The sequence below is a fragment of the Glossina fuscipes genome, unplaced genomic scaffold (genome assembly GCF_014805625.2).
Source record: "Glossina fuscipes isolate IAEA_lab_2018 unplaced genomic scaffold, Yale_Gfus_2 1, whole genome shotgun sequence".
Classification (NCBI taxonomy): domain Eukaryota; kingdom Metazoa; phylum Arthropoda; class Insecta; order Diptera; family Glossinidae; genus Glossina; species Glossina fuscipes.
Window position 1 is genome coordinate 16,880,557 of NW_023998415.1, and position 13,937 is coordinate 16,894,493.

The following is a 13,937-nucleotide window of genomic DNA, read 5'->3' on the forward strand; positions in this document are numbered from 1 at the left end:
GTTGTAATATGAGAACAATCGGATAATAACTGCATGACTCTTTTTATTAGCGATAAGTGAGTTTGCGTTGTTAGTATTAAGTGAGTTCATTAAAAATAAAACGCACAAATATATTTTCTATGAGCTTTTCTTTTTATTTCTCAATGGATGCCTTCTAATTTTTAATATTACTCAATGTATACATACATAAATACATACATACATATATGAAAAGAAAACGTTTAAAAATGTGCACATAGGTAATGCGTGTACACGCTTTAGCAATATAGAATTTTAATTAATGCTTTCAGTGAGTGATTGAGTTGAGTATTATTATTATTATTATTATTATTATTATTATTATTATTTGTGATTGCCTATTCTTCTACCCATCATCACGAGATGAAGATATAGTTGCATTCTAACAACCAGAAATATTTTAATTACATATTTGAAATCTGATAGCAGCATTTTGCCTTAGCCAAAAAAACGGACATTTTCAAGATACACTCTCTCCCAAGTTATTATGGTATCCTCGTATGTTCGTTCAAATTATATAGGATGTTGGCCATCAAAAAAAAGTATTCCATAATAAATAATGCATTTATCATTATTATTGAAATTTCATTTTTGAAAAAATTTTACAATTTTACCGTCCTTTTTAGATTAGATTATCGGCAAGAAGAAAGGAAGAGAATATGTTTATTCTGTTTACCGTACTGCACTTAAAGAATCAAAGCGTCAATTATAATAATGTTCTCCAATGTATAAAAGAAGGATCCCCCAGTTTTTGTAATTAATGTAAAAAAAAAGAAAAAAAAGTAATGCAGGTCAGTCACGATAGCCTAAGTTTGCACTCTTGATTAGGATGTTGAAAATGTTAAGGAGATGCATTCATTAGTTGTATGTATAAAGAGATCGCTGGGTTTTTTTTTTTTTTTTTTTTTTTTTTTTTTGTTTTTTTGTTATACTGCTTTCATCTTCATTTTTAATTTGAATGAAAATTTTTGTTAAATGATAATGCGTGGCTCAGTTTTTCGAATGGATTGGTATCACAAACTTATGCCCGAATGGACTTTTGTACTTAACACCAGCATCACGATAAAATTTATCCGGGATGCCTAGATTACACAAATACAATTTGCCGTAGTGGTTCGATGATATACCATTTAGTGGTAATATTGGTAGAATTGCATGTTTAATGCATACATCATTTATGCCATTTGGTGGGGGATCGACGGCCAAAACAGAAGCCCTACAAATACAACATCAAAGTTAAAATATGGTTTAGGCTTTATTAATTTAATAACGTAATGTGAAGCAGTAAGTGATGGAGATTAAATGGCTTATTCAACAGGTGAATATATTTTTATCCATTCAGTACATTGTTATAATCGCTTACAATTTTTATTAGAATCAGAACATGCAATATGCTTATGTATTACTATCTATATATATATATATATATAATTTCGCAGCAGTAATGGAACATATTTCAAATTTAAAGTGTAATGACCGAGACGATAAAATCTCTTTAACATCGTCGATTTATTGAGGAATATTGGACGACAGGGAAATGAAGCAGATTAAAAATATCTGTAAGAAAACTTCGAGTGTATTTCTGTTAAGTACTTTTCGCATGAATTTCAACGAAAGTAGATGATGCTTCTTCCATTATACAACTTACAACGTATATACATAAATCTCAAGGGATATTTTTACTAAGGATATTTTAGTTTCATATAGCTACAAACGAGATGTCCCCAATTCGCTGCGAATTTGGGCATGTGTCCAACACCACATGTCTACGGGTGCATAGAATTTTTGAAATAAACAACTGAGGCATAGCGCATGCGCTTATAGTTAATATCCACAAGTCTATTTTCAAAAAGTCGAAAAATTTATTAAAAATAATTTCGAAAAATAGAAAACTCTACGGTCAATAATGCACAATTTATAGGAAATATTGCACGTCTATATAACAAGTGCTGCCGATCGGTCAAATTCAAAGCCTAATTTAATTTAATTTAAAAATAACAGACATCGAGGAAAGGCTTGCAATTTTAGTGGATAGGTTTTTGAGATTCGCATTAAAATGAATAAAAATATAAACGAGGGCTTCCTTCAATATCGATATCAACTCAATTATATTTTTGATTCTTCCCTTGCGTCTATTTGGAACATTTACTCTAATCAGTGGCATTTTTTTTTTTTTTTTTTTTTTGAAGCATTGACGTAACTTTTGCGATAGCATTGGTACTGACTGAATGTTTCAAATTTCTATGCATAGTAGCAAATTTAGTATTATTTAATAGTACGGTAGTAGGATCATAATATCTTTGTTTACGCACCTATTGTCATTTAGCCACTTCTTAATATTACCAGACAAGTTTGAAGAACTTGTCGATAATATTACTAAATCAGGTACCGGGAGTGCTAGTAAAAGAAGGGATTATTAATTTTAATGTTTCACTTGATAGCATAAACGTAGAAATGTAAGATTAAATCGCTTACCATCAGAGGTAAAAACTACTGTGTTTCCGGTGGCTTTAAAAAGAGAAATCTCGATACTCTTTTGTTCAATATTTTTTGCGTCTCCTTCCAAATAAAGTAGAACCTTGAGACCGTGAGAAGCCAATTGACGACCAGTGGCGGCCCCAACATTACTAGCCCTAAAAATAAATTAGACATACAAGCGGGGCATTAAGGGTCGCTCACACATATAGGATTTAAAACGCCGTTTTTAAACCCATTTAGGTGTATACGTGTTCCTCAAAAATACATTTTTTGCTAAATAGTGTGCGAATTATCACAATTACAACTGTTTGGTTTTCTCTAAAAACTTTTGTAATGCAGGGTCTTTGATCCTGACTTTTACAAATAACGCTCATCATAATCACATGTATACACTTCATATTCGCAGTCTTACCGAAAATTATCCGACTTTTCAGAAATAATAACAATCGTTGGCCATTGATGACGATTGTTTGGAGTTAGGCGACGAGCTCCTCCTAAAAGTAATATAGCTAAATCGACAGTTCCGCGAGCGAGCAGGTCCAATTGTCTTTGCACGGTAAATCCGCTCTTCTCGGCGCAAGTTTCAATTTTTGTGCGCACAAATAAGGGAATAGTTGGTATAATTAAGCCTTCGTCGGTAACAAAATCTTCAGATCCTTCGAAGAGAGACTCAATTTGCCGCATTTGAGCCGGTTCACTTACAATTATATTCTCGTCGTGTCTAAACTTTTGCTGATGTTGAGCCGTAACAGCGTGCTGAACTAAATCCGGTTTTTTTCCTGAATTTAGAGAATCCCATATCGCTTGTTTATCGAACAAAGCTAAATTACCCTCGAAATCAAAGTCTTCATGCAACAGAGGGTCATTAACAGATGTATCGAAAGTTTGACAATATTTAATACTACTCTCGCGACGCAACTGCTTATTTCGGAGCTTATTACGACTAGCAATCGTATTAATAGTATTGCCGTTATAGCTATTTGCACCACTATTATTGGAACTACGTGGCGTTTTGGGATATCCATTGCTCCCTGGATTGCTTTTAGTTATCGAGCCAGTTGCATTGTTATGGCTACGCTGCAGTTCGCTGTTATTATTTACAATATCAATTGGTTTACTTATTCCTCCACGACATCCGTTAAAATTTTCACTATTCCAACCGTTGGTATTAAAGCTTGACAAGCCCGAGAATGAAGAACTGGCTCCTGATCCTAATTTAACTTCAACTTTTGACGGAATCAGATTGCCAAAAAATTGCGCTACACTATTTTGTGGAGGTGAATTATTCAATACTTTTTGGGCACTAGAAGCTCTTGACGTGCTGGATATACTGAAAGTATAAATAGTTGGCAAAAATATTTACGCACACACATAAACACATCTTACTTTTCCATATTATCTGCGTCCGAATTGGAGAGTTTGATATTTAACATTTTACTACCAAGTGACAAAGCAGCATGTTGAAGTTGTTGGCTTCCATTATGCGTTGTGTTAATATTCCCCGTACTTACGAAATTCGGCTGCTTTACTGGTGTTGGCTTTTTAATGACTGTCGGTATCACAGTATTATGGACATTATACGATGGTAAGAGACTTATTTTAACTAAGTCCGAAGAACGTAACGTCACCTCAGCGTTCTGCTTTCTGAGAGGCACTCCGTTGCGAAAGGCTCGTATAATTGTAATTTTAGAAGGTGAACACTGAGAGATAATTCCTTGAAAGATGCCTAGCTGCTTATTGCATTCTATAGATACAGCTTTGCCTGTCCAATCTTCTTCCATCGCGTATGAACTCTTCCGAAATGCTTACACAATTAAACTTAACTATTTTTTCTAAACTGTTTTTTAAAATTATTTTCAATTGTTTTCAATTTTTCTTTAACACATCACTACGAACACTAAAACTTCATTTCCTTTTACGTCGTTTTCTGCAACACACATCTTCACCCCTCTCGGCAATTTACCTTTCTAACGCAATTTGCGATGTTTTTATTTAGGATGTCAGTGTTTAGCTGCCGCCGATTACAAATTGAAAAGACTGTTCGCACGTGTGTCGATTATGCACATTGATTAAAAAGAGAAAGCTACGTTTTCAGGTAGCTAGAGTGAAATGGCAAAATGATAAAAATTCAATCTTCGAAATTGGTGATTTTCAAGAAATTTTTTCTATTGTTTTTGCAATATATGTTAATCGTACTTTTGCCATAAAAGGAACAAATTGTGAAAAAAATAATGTGATTGCTTGTCTCATTTATGCGCTGTATACACTCACTGCGTTTACGCGGTTTTACTTGACGCAAGAACTGTCTAAATAAAATTGATTGTGTGTATTTATAAGTCACTCCACATATAGTTTGCTTTGCGTTTTGCGTTGATGCAAAGCATTATCAAATTCTTCAAATTTCTACATGGTTTACTATCGATGGACATGGATGGTTTAAGCACCTGTTTTTTTTTTTTTTTTTGATTCACATTCACACAGCAGTCACTTTAAAGCTTGCAGAGTATTTCAAATTAAGCAAATCTCGCGAAAAATACTCCTCTGGTTTTGCTTAGAATACGATTTATTTAGGATGTTAGATTCAAGCTGCTTGGCTCGGCTATTTGAAATTTTTCTTTTATTTCATCATTTGTAGTCCTAATTTCAGCGTATTCCAATAAGATATAAAGCATAAGATTCCAACCGTTACCTTAAATCAACTGCACGATAACCTTATATATGTTACAAATCCTTAAATTTTAATGTTGCTAAATATAGGTACAGCTTTATATCAACTGCCTAATAACCAACAATTCCGTAATGTGGAGGGAAATGGCAGAATCTATTGTTTTCCGCTACAAGAAATTAATAGAAAGTGCTTCATGACATTCAATCAGATACAACTAAGTGATAAGATGTTCAAATATTTAGTTCAGAACTAGAAACAGGAAAATCTCAGAAATTTTTGGTATTTCTGTTATCAATAACAACAGTAGCGCTGTTAATTAGTAGCCGTTTAAAGATTTACTCTTTCATTCACACTATTTGTATGGACAAAAGCTCCTAGAAAGTTAATTATGCGAACACTATTAGTTCAAATTAGTCTTTTTTTTTTATTTTCTATACTTTTCCGTCGTATTTTAATTTCTTTATGTGGAATTGTTCAAATTAAAAAAGTAATTTTAAAGATGTGATTTGCCGCATCTTTGTCTTCATTGCAATAAAAGTTATGTAAATAAAAAGATTTTTATTTTCATGTCTGTTTGCAGCTCTTGAGCTGACCTTTGCAGTATTGCAAACATTTAGTATGGCAGTAAATACAACCATGGGATAATTTGCGCCGGTAATTTCTTATACTTTTGCTGTTTTAGTGTAATAATTTAATGGTTTCAGCATTTTTTCGGGTTTTGGAAGTATTTGTGTTCTAAAATATCTGATTTTTAGTTTTACTTTAATATAAATTGTAAAACCACGATGTCTGATGATGATGATATCAAATATGTGAAACGTCAGAGAACATTGCATTACGGTTCACTTGAAGAATCAGAACGTAAACGGCTTGCCGCGTCTTCGGCCGGAATTCCAGCATCGTCTTCGTCGCAATTAGAGGACATCGATTCCGATGAAGATTATGAGGAACAAAAGAAGTCTGCACCGTCCCCGCCAGCTGCACCTCTTCCCACTGCTGGAGCTTTAGTGAACAAAATAGACGATGATTTTTTTGATTTGGAAACAGAAGTTGCTAAAGATAAGGTAGCACTTTTGGAAGAGTTTGAGCGCAAGAAGAGAGCACGCCAAATTAATGTATCAACCGATGACGCGGAAATTAAACGCAACTTAAGGTACTTGAATGAACCAATTTGTTATTTTGGTGAAGGGCCAGCAGAGCGACGTAGACGGCTTAAAGAACTGTTGGCAAGCCTGGGTGAAAATGCCATTAAAGAAAAGAAGAATGAAGAGGAGGAACGTAAGCAACTGCAAAAGGAGCAGGAAAGTACATGGTACCACGAAGGTCCGGAAACATTGAGAGTAGCTAGGCTATGGATTGCTGATTATTCCTTGCCGCGTGCAAAATGTCGTTTAGAAAAAGCGCGCCAAAACTTGAAAGTACCAAGTGCCACCAGAGCCGGTAGAATGGTGGAATTGCAGAAACGTTTACAATCTTTATCGGCGCACAGTAGTCAAGTGGGAGATACTCGCCCACTGAGCGGATGTGCTTTTAGCAACGATTCAAAATTTTTGTTAACATCGTCTTGGTCCGGACTCTGCAAATTATGGAGTGTCCCTGACTGTAAGTTGCAGCAAACATTGCGTGGACACACAAGTTATGTCGGCGGTGTTGCATTTCGCCCAAATGTACAACATGATGAGAAAAACATTGTAGCCATGGCTTCAGGTGGTCATGACGGAGCAGTTAAACTATGGTCCTTTGGTTCTGAGGAATCTATTGCAGATATTACTGGGCATATGCCTCATCGAGTATCCAAGCTTGATTTTCACCCTTCTGGCCGATTTTTAGCTACAGCGTGCTACGATGCCTCATGGCGCCTTTGGGATTTAGAGCAAAAAACCGAAGTTCTGCATCAGGAAGGCCACGCGAAATCGGTACATTGTTTGGCTTTCCAAGCTGACGGCAGTGTTATTGTTACAGGTGGATTGGATGCTTTTGGACGTGTTTGGGACTTGCGTACAGGTTTGTTTAAGTTAATATTTTAGTTTGTAAATGCCCCCAATATCAATCAATATATCCGTAGGTCGTTGTATTATGTTCCTCGAAGGACATTTAGGCTCGATATTTGGAGTCGATTTTTCACCGAACGGTTTTCATATTGCTACTGGTTCACAAGATAATACTTGCAAAATATGGGATCTAAGACGACGTCAATCTGTGTACACAATTCCTGCACATGTTAATCTGATTTCGGATGTGAAATATCAACGTGACGGCGGCAGTTTTCTTGCTACGTGTTCTTATGACTGCACAACCAAAATATGGTCTAACAAAACTTGGCAACCGCTAAAGACACTGGAAGGCCACGATGGTAAGGTTGTATCCTTAGGTATATCATCTGATTCGCATTATATACTGACGACATCCTTTGACCGCACCTTTAAACTGTGGGCCTCAGACAGCTGATTGATTACATTAATCTCATTTCATTTTAAATACTTATATATTTTCTTTATTACTTCAACTTGTTCATTCATGTTTGTTAATCTCGTTAACATTGATTGTTAATTAAATCATTATTGCTTATCATCTGCTTTACGTTAAGCAATTTGTTATTAATAAGACAATAGACAGTTACAATTACAGTAGCAAGCAAGCATTTCATTTTATTTGACCTTTCAGACGATAATTTTCCAATTTTTCGTTGTTCATGGTTGGGTGTTTTATGTACAAAAAAAAAAAAAAAACCTTTGTATAACAGAAAAGATTGATTACAAACCTTCAACATTATTAGTTGTCTTCGTGATAATGTAATATAAAATACCTGAGTGTGACTGTCCGAAATAAAAAAAAAAAAAAAATGGCGCTTAAACACTGCTTTTCACATTATATTCGCCGCAAATTTATAAAATTTAAAATTAATGCAGTCTGCGAGTGTGTGCGCAATTTTACTTTAAAAAAAAAAAAAAAAAAAAAAAAAAAAATTCACCACGTTCTATGTAAAGATGAAATTGTCCATACATTCAGTTATTTATATTAATAAATATTTTCTATTTAACAGTATTGGTAATTTTTAAAAATTTTTCTGTAACTACCATCAAGGAAAGTTCAGGGCGCGACAGCGACATACAAAATTGTTAGTTAATTTAATTTCATTTTTCTAGCTAAAGCTGATAACGAAGGGAAACTATTAGGGAGAATATATTTAATTTTTGATACTTAGCACACCGAACTGATGATTTTATGCAGCCCCAGGAAGCTTACGCATAACATTTGTGTTAAGCTTAGAAAATCTTTTGTTTATTTCTTTATTCAAATGTGTTCGATAAGATAATTAATTAATTCCATGAAGTTAACTATGTATTCTCTGACTGTTTCCTTTTATTTCATATTGAGAAGAGTTTTTTTTTCCTATATTCTTTATTTGTTGACAGCGATTTGAACTAAAATTTAACTACCACAGATAAAATGAAAATTACAGTGAATGTTCATAAGACTTAATTAAAGTAAAGCACGAAACTTAGATAATTCTAAATCGTTTTTATCTCTTTTTTTTTTTTGTTTTTTTTTTTTTTTTGTTTTTTTTGTTTTTTCTTTTTTCTAATTCTTATTCTTTTTGTAAAACTATGTTTGTTGGAACAAATTTTAACTTTGATAATTAAAAATGTACAGTTATTGATCATGAACTATGCAGGCGTCAGATAATGCATAATAAATGTACAAATCTGCGTATTGCATTTATAAAGAGATGACGCTATTCTAAATTATTTCTAATTAAATTTGTTATATAATAATTAGAAATGGAATGGAATGGGTGTGATATTGATTGCACATGCATACACTTAAGAAATTAATTAATCACATCCATTTCATATAATATGAATATTTTCATCATATATGTTAGGTAGGTATATAAGCATATATGTATGTAAAACAATCACGTTTTTATGGATGTTTGTTTATCTAACCTAAAATCGTACAAAATAAAAGAGTTATATATATATATATATTTAAATGTGCTAAAAAAACGAAGTGCGATTTTTGAGACTTTTACACGGTGGTACTTTTAGACACTGGTATTCGGAGACGATGATTTATTATCGACATCGGCAGATTTATTTTCATTATGCTCTTCAGGTTCAATATCGATGCGATGAGCCTTACTCCAAACAACCAAATCCATTATAAACGCTAAAAACATAATGCCGGCAGTCATCCCTATAAAGATTCGATGTAATAACGATTTTGTTAGTATAATTAATTGTATTTAGATTTTTTGTATGCATATGTATATATCTATCTACCCAAGTAAAAGTGTCGGAAACTGTCTGCATCGTATAGCGAGCATGCGCCGTGTTTACCGCATACTGATTTCCATACGACACACGCTGAATCTACAACGGCACCATATATTATAGGGCAAGGAACATTTCCGAATAGGCCAATCGCGGATTGTATAACACCCATGGCCATTGACTTATCTAAAGCGATTTTATTATCAATCAATAATTCCTTATTTTTTAGATAATATTAATTAAATATTAATTAAATGTTAATTAAACTTGCCTTTCGGATGAGTGCATCGCATTACCAATAACATACTTCCCACTTCGGACGTTGAATGCACAAATACACATACGACAAAAACAAAAATAAAAATGAGGAAATTTTTACAATTACTGGTGCAATATCCGCTTTCCGCTTCATAAGCTTTCGTAACGTTAGCCGCTGAATACAGAAATAAAGAAAGGAGAGCAAAGAAAACAAAAACAAAAATATGAAAACACTAATAATTTGAATTATAACGATATATTTCACTAATGCTGCACGCGTAGGACATTATTATTACCTTCATTCTCAATGCATACACAATTCGAGAAAATCGTATGATTATCTGATTTGCGTATGGACGCTATTGAGCATCCTGCGTGACATGAGGAAATGTAAATTTTGCCGTCAATTCCACAGATGGGTGCGAATTCTTCTTTATCGCACGTACAATCTGCAGTCGCATTACAGGCTGGCTTTATACTAGCTAATCTATACAACGGCAGGCATTGGCTTATAATGATCGATTTTAACATAACATATATATATACAAATATATATATATATACTTACGTGGCGCCGTTAGCTGGTTCATAACCAGCAAAGTCGTTCATATTGCAGCCGACAAACATTAGAATTAACATACCGGCTGAATAAATAAGAGCAGTAATGGCAATCCATGCAGCTACCGCTTTGGCGGTTGGTTTCAGTTTTAATATGGCTAGACCAGAAACAACAATGCCCACTCCCATTACCAGTATACCGCAGAAAGCGGCTATCATATTGGCATCGTACGGAGCGAGGCGAAACTGAGTTTCTAGATATTTCGGTAAAAATATATAAAGACCTGAAATAGGTAGGAGATGGAAAACGCACGAAGCCGTCCGGAACATGAGTATGTCGTTGCTTAGTTGTCGCCGAACCGTTTTTGGGAAATCTATCAGAAATAAAGATTTACTTCTCTTATTATGCGATATCATTGATATAGAGCCGACCTTTTAATTTCGGTTTTTCCTCGGGTTCGGATGCATTTTTTATAATCGCATCGTTTTCAGGCTTACTGGTTACAGGTAGTTTTTTGCTATGCAACTGTTTCGGAAATGAAAACATGGCTATTGATGACAAAAGCATAAGGCTACCAATAATAACTGGACCTAACCACCAAGCCCCAATCCAGCGTGGATCATTAGCGTTAAATCCTGGATTGGCAAGTGTTACGTACCAACGTGTGCAGAAAGAGCCGACTATAAAACCAGATGCGGGTCCCAATATTCGAACACCAATAGTTATCGCCATATACATAGGCGACTGTTTACTGGATACATTATCATCTATATAAGGGATTCCTAAAGTCGCAACAGCAGTTTGACCAATTCCGGAACTGAGCAAGCTAGCAAAAAAAATGCATAATACAATAATAGTAATTTTAGAATGCGATGCTTGTTCAAGCTTGCGATTTTCGTTACAATCTATAAAGAAAACGAGAATAATCTTTGGTTTGTTTATGCCGTATATACATTAGTACGCAATTTCAATATAATTTACCGGAATTTGTACCATTCGAGTTAGTCGCAATCTGGCAGAGATTCATGTTAGGTAACTCCATAATTGAATGAACGTGAAGAGCTTTTGTCGATGCGTGAGATAAACGTTCCGTTTCGAACAGACTGGCATTGGTAATGGGTAAATGTATATTAAAACTGGAACTTAATGTTTGCGTTTGTGTTTCTTCGTGCGGCTTGAAGGAGAGAATTACAGCTGATTGCACTAATTCTTCACCGAATATAAAATGAGGGAGTGCACAGGCAAAGGCAGCAACTGAAAACATAACCATCCCGCAGGCAATCCATCGCGGACGATGTCCACGTCCGGCGAAATAGGTTAACAGCATCGCTGTACTTATTTGACCCATTTCGCTAGCGCTTAATAGAACGCCTGTTGTTTTCGATTTAATTTGAAAAAGTTTCTCAATAGTTGTAATAACTGAGACAAAATAGGTCATGTACATGCCCTGCAGGATATAGGCCAATAGAAAAACGACCATAAACATGTTCGTTGATGCCAGTCGACGGGCCCATTTCGGTCGACATCCAAATAGTCCGCAGCCGTTAACGTTACGCGTATTCGTATTTTGCTCAGAATAAAATTCTAATCTATTGGAATTTTCAACCTGAGAGCTGTTAACGTGCGTCTTGCATAGTCCCGTTAAAGGATCCTGCTCTTCATATTTGAGCGATAACACCTTGCCATTATTCCCATTTCCCAGTAATTCGTTGTTGTTGGTATGCTTTTGAATTAAATCATTTTTTATACCATTTATATTCACTTCCTCGGAATCTTTCCAATCGTTATTATTACTAATAGTTTCAGTGCAGAGATCAGTTTTCGATTCATTAAAGAATTCGTCTCTTTTAATCTCTTGATTATGATTTATATTTCCGCTTGGATTTGCAAGCAACGGCGTCCAGGCGTGCGTCGAATCACGACGTGTCATTTTATTATGACCATTACCGTTAGGTAAATTATCATTCACAAGTCGCACATTCTTATTTTCCAGGCCACTGCATAATGTTGTTGTATTCATTTCAAGATTATTATAATTTTGTAACGTCGCACCTTCAACTTTGGCACTCTCTAATCGATGCATACTTGCTTCTAATCCTCGGATAATCAAACAAATTGTTAAAGCATTAAGCAATGATTTATTCAAATGTAGCTCGAATACTACATGAATTAGTGAATAATTACTAGCTAAACGGTAAAAAACTATTTCCCATGTTATTTCCTCTTTTTCTTTTTTTTTCTTTTTTTTTTGTTCTTTTTCAAATTAGCAGCAAAATTCCTTCCCTGAGATGGATTACGATATAGATAGACGAGGTAGTTGAGGACACCTGATGCTATTCTTCTTTTCTTATTTTCATGCAGAGAAAATCTGAAAAAAATTATTGCATTTAATTTATAATATATTTAAATAAGAGAATAACCCAAATGCAAAAAAAAAAAAAAAAAAAAACATTTTGCTTCTTCCGTTTACTTTGCCGGTACATATATATTATTAAGCAATCTTGAATCTTGCAAATCCAAATTTGGTGCGTCTCAATTTTTCAAAATTTCATCTACTTACGCATAGGTAAATGCATATCGATACGTATATATATATATATATATATATATATATGTATGTAGTGTGTTACGTGTCGGCTAATATAGAATATTATGGGATAAAAGAAAGTTAGACGAGTTTGCGTTCAATGTCCAATTTCTGTTATTTCCTTTAAGTGAAAACGTTTGGTTTATTAGTTTATTTGCCCGATTGTATTCATATTTCCATCGTTTTAGTTTAAAACGAATATAGACGATCAGACAAACAATTGATTACATTTTTAATCGAATTGTATGTAATTGTCATACGAAGCCAGAAGCTTCAATATCAAGTAAATAAAGGATTAATACATGATGTTAATAGTTAGTTAGTTTTTTTTTTTTTTTTTTCCTTTTTTACTTCCGATTAGGATAGATATCCATAAGCGGGGCACTTATTCTTTCCGTATAATATATATATTTATATTCATTCTTTCCGTGTAGTTTTGATATGAGACGCATCGTAAATAGTTGCATTTGTCTGTATATATATATATATATATATATATATATATATATGAATATAGTCAGAATATATATAAATAATGCATTTAATAGTGTGTGTATTTACATATTTATGCAATAGAATTTGTCAATGGTAAATGCTTAATGTTAGATTACGTACAAATAGGCAATATATATATATATATATATGTATATATACATATATACATACGAGCATGGGCATGTACGTAATGCTTTGCAAAAAGTGAAATGCGGCTAAACCAGACTTGAAACACTTTAAGCATTTTACTTCTCAACGAACGTAATAGTTTGCACTGTCTGTAATTTACTTTCAATGTTATTTAGTCACCATTTATTTTGTAACAAGCATCTCTTGCGTTTTGCTGCTATACAATCTCCTAAGCTTGTGTTTGAACATGCAACAAACTGCAAACAGCAGTTGTATGCGCGCGATAAGAAATACCATCGCTCTAATGCAATTTCACGCAATACCAAAGACAGCTATAGCAGAAACGACAGAGACGTCGATAGTAATTGCGCAAGAGTGCAAGCTACCATGTACATACAGATGCATGCATGCATGCATGCATATACATACATACATACATATATACATACATACATACATATATACATA

The 13,937-nt window shown here is 34.0% G+C and overlaps 3 protein-coding genes across 13 annotated transcripts in view; 1 reads left to right on the forward strand and 2 right to left on the reverse strand.

Annotated features, from left to right (window-relative positions):
* Window positions 1-277: 277 nt before the first annotated feature.
* On the reverse strand, window positions 278-4,679 carry LOC119632095 (enhancer of mRNA-decapping protein 3). Its single transcript, XM_038024822.1, has 5 exons — window positions 3,883-4,679; window positions 2,909-3,826; window positions 2,494-2,651; window positions 2,331-2,415; window positions 278-1,234 (listed from the first exon to the last, which is right to left on the reverse strand). Exons 1-5 carry the CDS (start codon window positions 4,275-4,277, stop codon window positions 1,009-1,011), a joined length of 1,782 nt encoding a protein of 593 aa, XP_037880750.1. The 5' UTR covers window positions 4,278-4,679; the 3' UTR covers window positions 278-1,008.
* Window positions 4,680-5,775: 1,096 nt separating this feature from the next.
* The window catches only part of LOC119632635 (U4/U6 small nuclear ribonucleoprotein Prp4), a 19,170-nt gene continuing 11,008 nt past the window's right edge, over window positions 5,776-13,937 (forward strand). For 3 of the 4 annotated variants that reach the window (XM_038025638.1, XM_038025635.1, XM_038025637.1), the window contains exons 1-2: window positions 5,776-7,168; window positions 7,230-7,517. In XM_038025638.1, coding sequence (XP_037881566.1) covers window positions 5,950-7,168; window positions 7,230-7,517 — 1,507 coding nt within the window. In that variant the 5' untranslated portion in view covers window positions 5,776-5,949. Of the gene's footprint in view, window positions 7,169-7,229; window positions 8,029-13,937 lie in introns of those variants that run through there. The other variant, XM_038025636.1, reaches the window with a different exon arrangement.
* LOC119632634 (solute carrier organic anion transporter family member 74D) overlaps window positions 8,596-13,937 on the reverse strand; it is a 27,793-nt gene continuing 22,451 nt past the window's right edge. For 3 of the 8 annotated variants that reach the window (XM_038025633.1, XM_038025632.1, XM_038025629.1), the window contains 7 exons: window positions 11,240-12,349; window positions 10,690-11,163; window positions 10,268-10,631; window positions 9,996-10,186; window positions 9,713-9,874; window positions 9,451-9,627; window positions 9,213-9,364 (listed from right to left, as the gene is read on the reverse strand). In XM_038025633.1, the coding sequence (XP_037881561.1) occupies window positions 9,213-9,364; window positions 9,451-9,627; window positions 9,713-9,874; window positions 9,996-10,186; window positions 10,268-10,631; window positions 10,690-11,163; window positions 11,240-12,341 (2,622 nt within the window). In that variant the 5' untranslated portion in view covers window positions 12,342-12,349. Of the gene's footprint in view, window positions 9,365-9,450; window positions 9,628-9,712; window positions 9,875-9,995; window positions 10,187-10,267; window positions 10,632-10,689; window positions 11,164-11,239; window positions 12,627-13,937 lie in introns of all 8 variants that reach the window. The other 5 variants (XM_038025630.1, XM_038025634.1, XM_038025628.1 and 2 more) reach the window with 4 other exon arrangements.

Coding starts and splice junctions, on each gene's coding strand:
- LOC119632095 (XM_038024822.1), bottom strand. CDS start 4,277: ATGGAAGAAGATTGGACAGGCAAAGCTGTATCTATAGAATGCAATAAG. Junction 3,827..3,882: donor GACGCAGATAATATGGAAAA/GTAAGATGTGTT, acceptor TTATACTTTCAG/TATATCCAGCACGTCAAGAG. Junction 2,652..2,908: donor GAAAAGTCGGATAATTTTCG/GTAAGACTGCGA, acceptor ATTTATTTTTAG/GGCTAGTAATGTTGGGGCCG.